We start from the raw sequence: 15424 nt of genomic DNA, 5'->3' as shown, positions 1-15424 counted from the left end.
GCCCTTGGCTGCCCCTCGGCACCGCCCCCCGTGTGAGCCTGGCGATGCTGCAGCCCTGCGGGCCCCTGCACCCCAGGGCCCCACTCAGCCCTCTGCCCCCGCACCCTCCACAGCACTGCACGCCCTGCCAAGCCCCCACTCATGGCAGCCCAGCGACCCTGGTGCCACGGGGAGGTTGGGCCTGTCCTCCCCCCACAGGGACAGGGCCCAGCATACTTTCAGAATACTTTATTTTGTACATATGGTTCATTAGCGTACGGCAGTCCCACCCCCACTTGCACCCAGGGGTGGAGGGTGCTGGCTGTAACCCTGGGACTGGGGGGCTGAAAGCTGCGGGGGGGAAGCTTAGATTGGTGGCTCCTGGGCGTGAGCCAGGCGGGGGGGTAGCATTGCCCTGGGGGCAGGAGGGGCAGGATCTGGCTCCTGGGGGGTTCATAGCGGTGATGGCTGTGGGGCTCCCTAGGCAAGGGGGTGCAGCCAGGATTGGGGGCTCCCCCGGAGACTAGCCCCCAGCACGGAGGGGGAACTGGGCTGGACACCCTCCCACACATGGGGTCTGCGGAGGGGGGAGGGACTTGCCGGGCCCTGGCAGTGCCACGACGGGCAGGCCTGGGGCATGCGTCCCTGGAGTAACACAGAGTGAGACGCACCCGCAGCCAGGGCCTGGCAGAGGCCAGGGCACCCCCCGCTGCCCAGCCCCATGCCAGGCCGCTGCTCTGGGGCCTGCAGGTCCCACGACCCCTCCCTGCCCCCAGCGCTGGGCTAGGCAACCCCAGGCCTGAACCCAGCCACAGAAATAAAGTGCAGATCAACCCTAGTGAGAAGGGAGACACAGGGAGGGAGAGAGGGGAACGTTGGGGAGGGGTTACTAGAGGGCAGATCGGGGTGGGCTGGGGGAGGCCACAGTGGGAAGGCAGCTGGGGGTTGCTGGTGGGGTGCACAGCTGGGAGACACTGGAGAGGTGAGAGGTGCCAGGGAGCACAACGGGCATTGCTGGGGGCACATGGGGGCAGCAGGTTGGCATTGCAGGGGGCACAACAGGGCAGGGGGTGGGCATTGCTGGCGGGCACCGGGGGGCTGGGCAGGTGTTGCTGGTGGGTACAGGGAGCAGGCATTGCTGGGTGGCAGCAGAGGCAGCGGGCAGGCGGTGAGGGGTTGCACTGGGGGGTGGGCGTTGCTGCGGGCACTGCTGGGTTGCATGGGGGGGCGGTGGTGCTAGGTTCTACAGGGGAGCGGGCGGTGCTGTGGGCACTGGGGGGCGGGCGGTGGTGCTACGTTTTACAGGGGGGTGGGCGGTGCTGGGTTGTACAGGGGAGTGGGGGGTGCGGGTGCTGGATTGCACTGGGGTGCAGACAATGCGGGACAAGGCGGGAGTTGCTGGTGGGTAGGGGGGCGGTGATAGCCAGGAGATGCTGCACCCCAGAGAGAAGGAACAACAGCCCCAGCTCCTGTATTCCCATTGACCGTCTGGCCCGGATGGCTGGGGTGAGGGGCAGCCCCCCAACAAACACCAAAGGGCCCAGGTGTGGGGGAAGGGAGGACAGCCCCTAACCTTCACCGCAACCGGGGGGACCCGCTGGGCCGCCCCTCTCCACGGGCCAGTCTCCCTGCTGTGGGGCACAGGCCAGCAGGCTCAAGGGGGGGTCCCCCCTCGCCGGGCTCTTGCACTGCAGCTTGGGGGGCCCAGGGCTCCTGCAAGCCCCCCCAGTGGGGCTGGGCACTCAGCACAAGCCTGCAGGTGGGGGAGCAGCCCCTTGGTCTCTAGTCCAGGCAGCGGGGCAGGTGCAGGCTGGGGCCCGCCCGGTGCCCCTCAGCTACTGCAGGTAGCGATAGGCCTTGAAACAGTGGTTGCCTGAGTCGGCCACCACCACGTGTCCGTCCGAGGTGAGCGCCAGGCCCTGCGGCCCATACAGCGGGTCGGCCAGCGTGTTGATGTAGGACAGGAAGGAGCCTGAGCTGTCGAAGACCTGCCGAGAGAGGGGACTGTGACAAACCTGAGGGACGGTCTCAGACTGAGGCAGTTCTGGAACAAACTGATGAATTTAAACAGCAATAAGTCACCAGGAGCAGGTGGTCACCCAAGAGTTCTGAAGGAACTGTGAGATTGCAGAACTACTCCCTGTCGTCTGTAACCTACCGCTTACATCAGCTTCTGTCCCAGACGGCTGGAGGAGAGCTAATGTGACACTAATTTTTAAAAAGGGCTCCAGAGGTGACCCCAGCAATTACAGGCCGGTAAGCCTGACTTCAGTACTGGGAAACTGGTTGAAACTAAGGAAAAGAACAAAATTGTCGGACACAGAGATGAACATAATTTGTTGGGAAATAGTCAACATGGTTTTTGTAAAGGGAAATCCTGCCTCACCAATCTGCTAGAATTGTTTGAGGGGATCAACAAGCACGCGGATAAGGGTGATCCAGTGGATACAGTGTGTTTAGATTTTCAGAAAGCCTTTGACAAGGTCCCTCACCAAAGGCTCTTAAGCAAAGTAAGCTGTCATGGGATAAGGGGGAAGGTCCTCTCATGAATTGGTAACTGGTTAAAAGACAGAAAACAAAGGGTAGGAATAAATGGTCAGTTTTCAGAATGGAGAGAGGTGAATAGTGGTATCCTCCAGGGGTCTGTATGGGGCCCAGTCCTATTCAATATATTCATAAATGATCTGGAAAAAGGGGTAAACAGTAGGGCTGTCAATTAATCGCAGTTAACTCACGCGATTAACTAAAAAAATATTAATCACGATTAATCGCAGCTTTAATCACACTGTTAAACAATAGAATTCCAATTGAAATTAATTAAATATTTTTGGATGTTTTTCTACGTTTTCAAATATATTGATTTCAATTACAGCACAGAATACAAAGTGTACAGTGCTCACTTTATATTATTTTTTTTTATTACAAATACCTGCACTCTAAAAACAAAAGGAATTTTTCAATTCATCTCACAGAAGTACTGTAGCGCATTCTCTTTAGAGATGGTGTCCCTAGCCTCTGTTTGCCAGAAGCTGGGGATGGGCGACAGGAGATGGCTCACTTTATGATTCTCTATTCTGTTCATTCCCTCTGGGGCACCTGGCACTGGCCACAGTCAGAGACCGTCGTGCTGACCCAGTCTGGCCGTTCTTATGCTCTTTATCATGAAAGTGCAACTTACAAATGTAGGTTTTTTTGTTACATAACTGCACTCAAAAACAAAACAACGCAAAACTTTAGAGCCTACAAGTCTACTTAGGCTAACTTCTTGTTCAGCCAATCGCTAAGACAAACAAGTGTGTTCACTTTTGTGGGAGATAATGCTGCCCACTTCTTGTTTACAATGTCACCTGGAAGTGAGAACAGGCATTCGCATGGGATTTTTGTAGATGGCATTGCAAGGTATTTACGTGCTAGATATTAAACATTTGTATGCCTCTTCATGCTTTGGCCACCATGTGACGTTATTGACATAATCTGTAACCATTTAGATCACGGTTGCAACCACTCTCATATATTTGCAGCAAATATTGTACAAAGGTTATCTTATAAGGTGTCTAAGACAAGGTTAGGTGTTGCTGGTTAGGATTATGCTGTCTGTTTGCACGTATCATTTTGTATTTAAAGATATAAATATTGGCTCTATACTGTCTCTATTTCAAACTTCTGCTGTGCTTCTGGGTGACATACCAGACATCAGCTCTGCCTAGCCTGCTGGATGGCCCATTAAGGACCATCAGCGACACAAGTGACCCATTGAGAGAAGGCAGACACGCCTTGGGACTCAGCAAGGTGTGCAGGGCCCTGCCTATGGACAGAACTCTAAGGTTTTTCTATGCCATGTGCTGGAATGATTGTCTTAGAAAGAAAGAAAGAAAGAAAGAAAGAAAGAAAGAAAGAAAGAAAGAAAGAAACGCCACATGACAAGAGACTATAAAACGCTGCTGTAGCTCCTCTGTCTTGTCTTCAGTCCTGCTTCTTGCCTCTGGAGGGACTTCGCTACAAACGGAAGCTCTACACAAAGGACTGAAAGACCCATCCCAGCTGGGGATGTTCTCCAGAGACTTGATTTGAACCTGCCGTTTATTCCATCACTGCTACAAGCCTGAACCAAGAACTTTGACATTGCTGTGTGTCATTGATTCCATTTCACCAGTTCTAGCTCTCATCGCTCTCTTATTCCTTTTATGAATAAACCTTTAGATTTTAGATTCGAAAGGATTGGCAACAGCGTGATTTGTGGGTAAGATCTGAGTTGTATATTGGCCTGGGTCTGGAGCTTGGTCCTTTGGGATCGAGAGAACCTTTTTCCTTTTACTGGGGTATTGGTTTTCATAACCATTCGTCCCCATAACGAGGGGCCCTGGTGGTGATACTGGGAAACTGGAGTGTCTGAGGGAATGGCTTGTGTGACTTACGTCTGACTTATGGGCAAAACCAAAGTCTTCTCTGGCTGGCTGGTTTGGTTTGCCTTGATGTGCATAGAAACCCCAGCCTTGGGCTGTAACTGCCCTGCTTGAAGCAATTTGTCCTGAATTGGCACTCTCAGCTGGGTCCCGCCAAAGCCAGCATTGTTACACACCATTCCAAAAGACATACTTCCATGCTGATGATGCTCGTTAAAAAAAATAATTCATTAAATTAAATTTGTGACTGAACTCCTTGGGGGAGAATTGTATGTCTCCTGCTCTGTTTTACCTGGATTCTGCCATATATTTCATGTTATAGCAGTCTCAGATAATGACCCAGCACGTAGAATCATAGAAGATTAGGGTTGCAAGGGACCTCAGGAGGTCATCTAGTCCCACCCCCTGCTCAAAGCAGGACCAACCCCTAAATCATCCCAGCCAGGGTTTTGTCAAGCCGGGTCTTAAAAACCTCTAAGGATGGAGATTCCACCACCTCCCTAGGGAACGCATTCCAGTGCTTTACCACCCGCCTAGTGAAAAAGGTTTTCCTAATATCCAACCTAGACCTCCCCCACTGCAACTTGAGACCATTACTCCTTGTTCTGTCATCTGCTACCACTTAGAACAGCCGAGCTCCATTCTCTTTGGAACCCTCCATTCAGGTAGTTGAAGGCTGCTACCAAATCCCGCCTCACTCTTCTCTTCTGCTGACTAAATAACCCCAGTTCCCTCAGCCTCTCCTCATACGTCATATCCCCCAGCCCCCTAATAATTTTCGTTGCCCTCCACTGGACTCTCTTCAATTTGTTCACATCCTTTCTGTAGCAGGGGGCCCAAAACTGGATGCAATACCCCAGGTGTGGCCTCACCAGTGCTGAATAGAGGGGAATAATCACTTCCCTCGATCTGCTGGCAATGCTCCTACCAATATAGCCCAATATGCCGTTAGCCTTCTTGGCAACAAGGGCACACTGTTGACTCATCTCCAGCTTCTCGTCCACTGTAATCCCCAGGTCGTTTTCTGCAAAACTGCTGTTTAGCCTGTCGATCCCCAGCCTGTAGCGGTGCATGGGATTCTTCCGTCCTAAGTGCAGGACTCTGCACTTGTTCTTGTTGAACCCCATCAGATTTCTTTTGGCCCAATCCTCCAATTTGTGTAGGTCACTCCGGACCCTATCCCTGCCCTCCAGCATATCTATCTCTCCCCTGAACTTAGTGTCATCCACAAACTTGCTGAGTGTTTAATCCATCCCATCATCCAGATCATTAATAAAGATGTTGAACAAAACCGGCCCCAGGACCGACCCTTGGGGCACTCCGCTTGACACCGGCTCCCAACTAGAGATCGAGCTGTTGATCACTACCCGTTGAGCCCGACAATCTAGCCAGCTTTCTACCCACCTTATAGTGCATTCATCCAATCCATACTTTATTAACTTGCTGGCAAGAATACTGTGGGAGACCGTATCAAAAGCTTTGCTAAAGTCAAGATATATCACATCCACCACTTTCCCCGTATCCACAGAGCCAGTTATCTCATCACAGAAGGCAATCAGGTTGGTCAGGCATGACTTGCCCTTGGTGAATCCATGCTGACTGTTCCTGATCACCTTCCTCTCCTCCAAGTGCTTCAAAATGGATTCCTTGAGGACCTGCTCCGTGATTTTTCCAGGGACTGAGGTGAGGCTGACCAGTCTGTTCGTTTTAAGAACACTTTCACTGCAGATTTGACAAAACCCAAAGAAGGTACCAATGTGCAATTTCCAAAGATAGCTACCGCACTCGACACAAGGTTTAAGAATCTGAAGCGCCTTCCAAAATCTGAGAGGGACGAGGTGTGGAGCAAACTTTCAAAAGCCTTAAAAAAGCAACACGCCGAGGAGAAAACTACAGAACCTGAACCACCAAAAAAGAAAATCAACCTTCTGCTGGTGGCATCTGACTCAGAGGATGAAAATGAACATGCGTCGGTCCGCTCTGCTTTGGATCGTTATTGAGCAGAACCTGTCATCAGCAAGGACGCGTGTCCCCTGGAATGGTGGTTGAAGCGTGAAGGGACATAAGAATCTTTAGCGCATCTGGCACGTAAATATCTTGCTACACCAGTTACAAAAGTCCCATGCGAATGCCTGTTCTCACTTCCAGGTGACACTGTAAACAAGAAGTGGGCAGCATCATCTCCCACAAAAGTGAACACTTTTGAGCGACTGGCTGAACAAGCAGGACTGAGTGGATAGGCTCTAACGTTTTACATTGTTTTATTTTTTAATGCAATTTTTGTACATAATTCTACATGTGTAAGTTCAACTTTCAGGATAAAGAGATTGCGCTACAGTCCTTGTAATGGGGGAACTGAAAAATGCTATCTTATTTTTTTTACAGTGGAAATATTTGTAATCAGAAATAAAGTGAGCTCTGTGCACTCTGTATTCTGTGCTGTAACTGAAATCAATATATTTGAAAATGAAAAAAAACCCATAAATATTTCAATAAATTGAATTCTATTACTGTTTAACAGTGTGATTAATCACAATTAATGTTTTTAATCTCTCGACAGCCGTAGTAACCAGTGATGTGGCAAAATTTGCAGATGATACAAAACTGCTCAAGATAGTTAAGTCCCAGGCAGACTGCGAAGAGTTGCAAAAGAATCTCACAAAACTGGGTGACTGGGCAACAAACTGACAGACGAAATTCAATGTTGATAACTGAAAAATAATGCACATTGGAAAACATAATCCCAGCTATCCACATAAAATGATGGGGTCTAAATTAGCTGTTACCACTCAAGAAAGATCTTGGAGTCATTGTGGATAGTTCTCTGAAAACATCCACTCAATGTGCAGCGGCAGTCAAAAAAGCTAACAGAATGCTGGGAATCATTAGGAAAGGGAGAGATAAGACGACAGAAAATATCAGATTGCCCCTATCTAAATCCATGGTACGCCCACACCTTGAATACCGTGTGTAGATGTGGTCGCCACATCTCAAAAGTCAATAAAATTGATTAGGGGTCTGGATCCGTATGAGGAGAGATTAATAAGACTGGGACTTTTCAGTTTGGAAAAGAGACGACTAAGGGGGGATATGATAGAGGTCTATAAAATCATGACTGGTGTGAAGACAGTAAATAAGGAAGTGTTATTTACTCCTCATAACACAAGAACTAGGGGTCACCAAATGAAATTAACAGGCAGCAGGTTTAAAAGAAACAAAAGGAAGTATTTCTTCACACAAAGCACAGTTAACCTGTGAAACTCCTTGCCAGAGGATGTTGCGAAGACCAATACTATAACAGGTATTATCAAAAAAGAACTAGGTAAGTTCATGGGGGATAGGTCCATCAATGGCTATTAGCCAGGATGGGCAGGGTTGGTGTCCCTCGCCTCTGTTTGCCAGAAGCTAGGAATGGGCGATAGGGGATGGATCAGTTGATGATAACCTGTCTGTTCATTCCCTCTGGGGCACCTGGCATTAGCCACTGTCGGAAGACAGGATACTGGGCTGGATGGACCTTTGGTCTGACCCAGTATGGCCGATCTTTTGTTCTTATGTACTGCAGAGCCGTGGCACCACCCCCCAACAGGGTCTCCTCACCCCCCAGAACAACCTAGGCCCCTGCCGCGCCCTGCACAGTGCCAGGCCTGTGGGGGGTCTGAGCCACATCCTGGATTGCTACCCACCAGTGCCAGTCACAAGCTGGGCAGCCCTGGGGGCAGCCTCATGGACCAGGGGAATCCCCTCCTGCTCCACATGTCACAAGCCTACGGAACTCACTGCCACCAGATACAAAGGGGCCGGGCACTTAGAGTCAAGGAGGGATGGGGCATTTCTCTAATGCCGGAGAAGGGAATGCCAATGTGTGGGGGGAGGGGAGGAACTGCTGCATCGGGGCAGGACCACCAGCCCGGCAGGTTCCCAGTGCCCCCCATGCAAGTCCCGGCCCTCGCGCCCTACCTGGATCCGGCTGTTGCCCCAGTCGGCCACGATGATGTTGCCATTGGAATCCACGGCCACGCCGGTGGGGGCGTTGAACTGCCCGTTCCCCTCCCCATGTGAGCCAAACTTGAAGAGGAACTCGCCATCGGCGCTGTACACCTGGGGGAAGGAGAGGGGCTTGTCATCCCGCCAGCCACCACAGGGTGCCCCCGACCCAGCGCTGGGCTGGCAGGGACCCACCTGGCTGGGATTGTGCCAGCACAGAAGGGCTACGAGCTGGAACCTGGAGGAGGCGTTGGATCGATGGAGGGCCACAACGGGCCGGGGAGCACCGGAGTGCGGGAGTGGGGCAGGTGGAAGGCATGAGCAGGCCAAGGGGCCGGCAGGGGCCAGGCTGGGGCCTGGGGACCGGCAGCGAGGGAAAGGCCAACTCCGCGTTCCACGGCGGACGGGCTGGGTGGCGACCTCTTAACCGCTGCTGCTCTTGGCTCCCCAAGTTCGCCCCACGCTGGGGCCGGGACTGGTGAACTCTGCACTGCCCTGAGCTGGGCGGTGGGGCCCTCCGCAGGAACACGGCTCCCCAGGGCCCATCGTGGCTGGAGGCGCTGGGCAGAGCACAGCCGGGATGCAGGTGGCTGGAGCCCAGGGGGTCAGTCTCTGGGGTGCTGAGGCAGTGTGTGCAGAGGAGAGCGGGATCCCGGGGGACTGGCCTGCAGAAGGGTTCCTCCCAGGGCCAGTCCTGTGGCTAGGTGCCGGGGTGCGGGCAGGGCCAGGTGTGATGAAGTGGGGCTGTTCTTAATGTTTCCTCTGAATACTGTAGGGGTGCCTCAGTTTCCCCTAGGCATTTCTTAAATCTCTAGGGGGTGGAATAAGGGGGTGGAATTGTTGCAGAGCAAAGGGCCAGGGTACATAAATGGCCGACACCCTGTTTCCTGGCAACTGATGGCCTGGGCCCTTCCCCCCTGCAAGGTGAGAGCTAAAGGGTTGGAGAACAAAGGAATCAGGTGCCCCCCTGGCCCGGGAAAGGGACAAAGCCCGGAGGAGGAAGGGCTGGAGAGAGTTTCAGTTTGGGGCAGGCTGGGGACGTGGAGTGAAGTGCAGACGTGGTTGTCTGGCTCACTGCCCCACAAAATGGACCCAGCTGAGGGGTCCTGTTCTCTGCACCTACAAGCTCTGGTTTAGACCATGTTCCTGTCGTCTAATAAACCTTCTGTGTTACTGGCTGGCTGAGAGTCACGTCTGACTGCGGAGTTGGGGGGCAGGACCCTCTGGCTTCCCCAGGACCCCGCCTGGGTGGACTCGCTGTGGGAAGCGCATGGAGGAGCAGAGGAGGCTGAATGCTCCGAGGTCAGACCCAGGAAGGTGGAAGCTGTGTGAGCTGTGTGTCCTGCAGACAGTCTGCTCACAGAGAGGAGACTTCCTCAGAGTCCTGACCGGCTTCATAGGGAGCAGTTCCAGAGCATCGCCCAGGGACCCCGTGACACCAGGGCCCGACTCTCACCTTCACCGAGTGGTTGTGGAAGTCGGTCACTACGATCTCGTTCTTGTTGTTAACAGCGACGAAGTGGGGCCCTGGGAGGAGAGAAAGAAACCCCTGAACCTGCCTCAGCGCATGGGGCTGGGGCGGGCTCCGCTCGTCGGGGCAGGAGCCAGCTGGGGGCAGCTGGGGCAGGGGGAACCAGTGCCTGCCTCATGGCGGGGCAGGTCTGTCACCCCATCAAATGCCCGCTCTCCTGGGGATGGGGCAGGGAGAGCACAAGCCAGGGGCAGCGGAGGGGCCCAGGCCAGGCCCTGGGGGTTAGTGCACGGTGAATGCAGCTGGTCAGCCTGGGCACTGGGGTGGGCGTGTGAGGAAGGGCAGTTAGTGACCACAGCAGCTGCCAGACCCATTAGAGAGGGAGAGACCTCAGCAGGAAACACCAGCCCTGCAGGGCATCATGGCCATTCACAGAGGACAAGTGCTGAGAAAGGAGAGAAAAGAACCCAGGAGTCCTGACTCCCGGCCTGCCCCCTGCCCTGCCCCAACCCACCAGACCTCACTCCCCTCCCAGGTGGGATAGAACCCAGGAGTCCTGGCTCCCAGCCCCCCTCCCCCGCTCTAACCACTAGCCCCCACTCCCCTCCGAGGTGGGATAGAACCCAGGAGTCCTGGCTCCCAGCCCCCCCCCGCTCTAACCACTAGCCCCCACTCCCCTCCGAGGTGGGATAGAACCCAACAGTCTTGGCTCCCAGCCCCCCCTGCACTAACCACTAGCCCCCACTCCCCTCCCAGGTGGGATAAAACCCAGGAGTCCTGGCTCCCAGCCCCTCTTGCTCTAACCCACCAGACCCCACTCCCCTCCCAGACAGGAGAGAACCCAGGAGTCCTGGCCCCCAGCCCCCCCTGCCCTAACCACTAGCCCCCACTCCCCTCCCAGACAGGAGAGAACCCAGGAGTCCTGGCCCCCAGTCTCGCACTCAGGCCACGAGTGTGCGCTGCCTGTCCAAGCACCCGGTAGCCCAGCGGAGTGAAGGTCACCGAACTCACCAGGCTGGCCCAGCAGGAAGCCAAAGGCATGCAGTAGTAAGGACCTGCCGGTCGCGGTATTACCATCGAGGGTACCTGCAAACTGCCGCTCCGCCGTGCCGCGGCTGCCGAACTTGGTCACCAGCTTCCCGTTGGACTGGAAGATGAAGACGCAGCAGGCCTTGTTGTCCACCACGATGATGTGGCCATTGCGGTCCACGGCCACACCCTTGGGGCCCATCAGCCGCCCAGCCCCGATCTTCGTCTGCAGCGGCAGGGAACGGGACATTGGATCACATGGCCTGGGGACTGGAACCTGTACGAGCCCTGCCTCACTCCCTCCACCCACCCCCACGTCTGGAACGGGAACAGCCTCCAGCCCTCAGGGCTGGCATGTCCCCAATAACCTGTCCCTGAGGAAGGGCCCCCAGGCTGGGGGTTAGACCCTGCTATTCAGCCCCCTCTGGTGTTGTTCTGCAGACTCGATATGGGGCACAAGAACGGCCAGACTGGGTCAGACCAAAGGTCCCTCTAGCCCAGTATCCTGTCTTCCGACAATGGCCACTGCCAGGTGCCCCAGAGGGAATGAACAGAACAGGAAATCATCAAGTGATTCCCCTGTCGCTCATCCCCAGCTTCTGGCAAACAGAGCCTAGGGACACCATCCCTGCCCATCCTGGCTGATAGCCATTGGTGGACCTATCCTCCATTAACTTATCTAGTTCTTTTTGGAACCCTGTTATAGTCTTGGCCTTCACAACATCCTCTGGCAAAGAATTCCACAGGTTGACAGTGTGTCGTGTGAAAAAACCATGTTGACTCTTCCCCAACAAATTATGTTCATCTATCTTTCTGACAATTCTGTTCTTTACGATAGTTTCAACCAGTTTGCCTGCTACTGAAGTGAGGCTTACCAGCCTGTAATTGCCGGGATCACCTCTGGAGCCCTTTTTAAAAATTGGCGTCACATTAGCTATCCTCCAGCCATCTGGGACAGAAGCTGATTTAAGCAATAGGTTACCTACCACAGTTAGTCGTCCTGCAATTTCACATTTGAGTTCCTTCAGAACTCTTGGGTGAATCCCATCTGGTCCTGGTGACTTATTACTGTTTAGTTTATCAATTTGTTCCCAAACCTCCTCTAATGATACCTCAATCTGGGACAGTTCCGCAGATTTGTCATCCTGCTCAGCTCCTGGCTCAGGGGACCTAGTGGCAGAGAGTTCCACAGGCCAGTTGTGAAGTGGGTTTAGAAGTGTTTCATTTGCCCCAGTATACATTTGCTAACTGTCAGGGTCTCCCCTTCATTCCAGGGGGAGGGAGACACCCAAACGCACCTTCTCTGCCCCAGGCAGGTCCTTCTCTCCCTTGATCCCATCCCCTCTGGGTACTCACCAGCCCATCTAGTCATTCTCTGCCCTTCCCGCAACCCCCTGCCCAGCTGCCCTGCCCTCTCACCTTGAACTTGCCCTCGGGGGAGAAGATGCTGACCCAGCGGTTGTCGTAGTCAGCTATGATGATGTCCCCATTCATGTCAACCGTGACACCGGTGGGGCGCTGCAGCTGCCCTGGGGAACGGCCCCGGACGCCGAAGCGCAGCCGGAACTGGCCCTCGTTGGAGAAGACCTGGCGGGAGCAGAGCAAGGCGGTTGGTGGGGTGAAGCTGGGGGGGAGAGAGAGGGGAGGGGGCTTGGAGCTGATGAGTCCCTACCTGCACACACTGGTTATTGCTGTCGGCCACCACGATGCGACCGGAGCTGGAGGTGGAGATGCCCTGCAGGTTGGTGAATTCCCCCTTCTCCCGGCCTCGGCTTCCTACAGGCAGAGCACAGGGTGAGGGGGCATCAGCCAGGGGAGCCAGGCAGGAGGGGCGCGGGGAGCAGGCACAGAATCACAGCAGTGTAGGACCGGAGGGACTCGAGAGGTCCCTTGCTGCAATGGGATCTCCCTTGCTGCAATGTAAGCCAATTGCTTCTTGTCCTGTCCTCAGAAGTTAAGAAAAACAATTTTTCTCCCTCCTCCTTGTAAGAACCTTTTAGGTACTTGAAAACTGTGATCATGTCCCCTCTCAGTCTTCTCTTCTCCAGACTAAACAAACCCAATTTTTTCAATCTTCCCTCACAGGTCATGTTTTCTAGACCTTCCATCATTTTTGTTGCTCTTCTCTGGACTTTCTCCAATTTGTCCACATCCTTCCTGAAATGTGTCACCCAGAACGGGACACAATACTCCAGTTGAGGCCTAATCAGCACGGAGTAAAGCGGAAGAATTACTTCTCGTCTCTTGCTTACAACACTCCTGCTAATACATCCTAGAATGATGTTTGCTTATTTTGCAACAGCATTACACTGTTGACTCATATTTAGCTTGTGGTCCACTCTCACCCCCAGATCCATTTCCTTAGTTCTCCTTCCTAGGCAGTCATGTCCCATTCTGTATGTGTGCAACTGATTGTTCCTTCCTAAGTGGGGTACTTTGCATTTGTCCTCATTGAATTTCATCCTATTGACTTCAGACCATTTCTCCAGGTTGTCCACAAACATGTAAGTGCTCTCCCTATGCCAGTATCCAAATCATTGATGAAGATATCGAATGGCACCAGACCCAGGGCACACCCCTGCGAGACCCCACTCGATATGCTGTCACATTCCCCAGGGTACAATCTTGATCTGTCCTTCCAGCTTGGAGTTCGGTTTTCCAAGCAGTCGCACACTCACCTTCTAGGAGGTTTGTCTAGGCACACCTCCCTAGTTTGCTTATGAGAAGGCCATGAGCCTTATTAAAGCTGAGATATGTCACATCTCCCGCTTCCCCCCATCCACAAGGCTTGTTACCCTGCCGGAGAAGCAAATGAGGTTGGTGTGACACGATTTGTTCTTGACAAATCCATGCTGACTGTCACTTCTCACCTGATTCTCTTCTAGATGCTCAAAGACGGATTGATTATTTGCTTCATTGCCACCGAGTGTCAGCTGCGGTGCAGCGCTGAGCCACTCCGGCCTCCCTCGTGACACTCTGGCTAAGTGCCGGGCTCAGCCGCGGCCTCCACGTCGCCCCAGGCAGCCAGCGGGGGTGGAGGGGGACGACTTGCTGATTTACACTCAGCACCCAGGAGGGCAGGTACTGCGTGGACACCCCATCTGCTGGGCCCCTGCCGCGCCAGCCTGTGCCCGGCTCACAATGGGGCAGGAGCTCAGACTAGCTCTGAGGACAGGCAAAGAGCAAGTTAAGAATGTAGACAGGTTAGCGGTCTTCCAGTCGGCAGGGCCTGATGAAACCCAGCCTAGAACACTCCAGGAGCTGCTGAAGAGATCTCTGAGCCATTGGCCGTTAGCTTGGAGAACTTCTGGACGACCAGAGAGATCCCAGAAACTGGAAATGGTCAAGTATAGTTGTCAGGGATCCACAGGCCGGTGTCCTGGCCCAGCTCCGGGACAGGCCCTGGCAGTCCCCCTGCAGGCGTCAGCCCCCTCCGGGTCACACTTGCTGGGGTCAGCCCCTCGGCTCCCCCCTTCCGGGACCGACCCTCGGAGGCCCCAGCCCCCACCAGGAGCTCCCTCGGCGAGTCCCCCTGGGTGGGACCCCGGTGGGAAACTTGTACCCCAAGAGAGCCGGGTACCCCCTGCCTGACTCTGCAGTGACTCAGCCAGCGGATAACAGCAGGGGGTGACTGGGGGTCTGGACCCAGCGAAGGGAGTCCTGGGTTAGCACCAGGAACGGAAAGTTACAGCCTGGGCCAGCCAGGTCGGATCAGAGCCCAGAGCCCTCCAGCCCCTCTGTAATCAAGGGTACCCTCTGTAATCACCAAGGGTAGATCATGCCTGACTAATCTAATAGCCTTCTATGATGAGATTACTGGTTCTGTGGATGAAGGGAAAGCAGTGGATGTATTGTTTCTTGACTTTAGCAAAGCTTTTGACACGGTCTCGCACAGTATTCTTGTCAGCAAGTTAAAGAAGTATGGGCTGGATGAATGGACGATAAGGTGGATAGAAAGCTGGCTAGATTGTCGGGCTCAACGGGTTGTGATCAATGGCTCCATGTCTAGTTGGCAGCCGGTGTCAAGTGGAGTGCCCCAGGGGTCGGTCCTGGGGCCGGTTTTGTTCAATATCTTCATAAATGATCTGGAGGATGGTGTGGATTGCACTCTCAGCAAATTTGCGGATGATACTAAACTGGGAGGAGTGGTAGATACGCTGGAGGGCAGGGATAGGATTCAGAGGGACCTAGACAAATTGGAGGATTGGGCCAAAAGAAATCTGATGAGGTTCAGTAAGGATAAGTGCAGGGTCCTGCACTTAGGACGGAAGAATCCAATGCACAGCTACAGACTAGGGACTGAATGGCTAGGCAGCAGTTCTGCGGAAAAGGACCTAGGGGTTACAGTGGACGAGAAGCTGGATATGAGTCAGCAGTGTGCCCTTGTTGCCAAGAAGGCCAATGGCATTTTGGGATGTATAAGTAGGGGCATAGCGAGCAGATCGAGGGACGTGATCGTTCCCCTCTATTCCACATTGGTGAGGCCTCATCTGGAGTACTGTGTCCAGTTTTGGGCCCCACACTACAAGAAGGATGTGGATAAATTGGAGAGAGT

General features: G+C 53.8%; 1 protein-coding gene across 7 annotated transcripts in view; it reads right to left on the bottom strand.

The window, feature by feature from the left end:
* Positions 1 to 213: 213 nt before the first annotated feature.
* Positions 214 to 15424, bottom strand: part of TRIM3 (tripartite motif containing 3) — a 35952-nt gene continuing 20741 nt past the window's right edge. For 3 of the 7 annotated variants that reach the window (XM_037906372.2, XM_037906300.2, XM_043525983.1), the window contains 6 exons: positions 12542 to 12645; positions 12289 to 12456; positions 10852 to 11095; positions 9826 to 9896; positions 8343 to 8483; positions 214 to 1967 (listed from right to left, as the gene is read on the bottom strand). In XM_037906372.2, the coding sequence (XP_037762300.1) occupies positions 1815 to 1967; positions 8343 to 8483; positions 9826 to 9896; positions 10852 to 11095; positions 12289 to 12456; positions 12542 to 12645 (881 nt within the window). In that variant the 3' untranslated portion in view covers positions 214 to 1814. The remainder of the gene's footprint in view (positions 1968 to 8342; positions 8484 to 9825; positions 9897 to 10851; positions 11096 to 12288; positions 12457 to 12541; positions 12646 to 15424) is intronic. The other 4 variants (XM_043525968.1, XM_037906445.2, XM_043525980.1 and 1 more) reach the window with 2 other exon arrangements.

This window comes from Chelonia mydas, chromosome 1, assembly GCF_015237465.2.
Source record: "Chelonia mydas isolate rCheMyd1 chromosome 1, rCheMyd1.pri.v2, whole genome shotgun sequence".
NCBI lineage: Eukaryota > Metazoa > Chordata > Testudines > Cheloniidae > Chelonia > Chelonia mydas.
The sequence above is the reverse complement of the archived record's forward strand: the minus strand, read 5'-3'. Positions and strand labels throughout refer to the sequence as shown.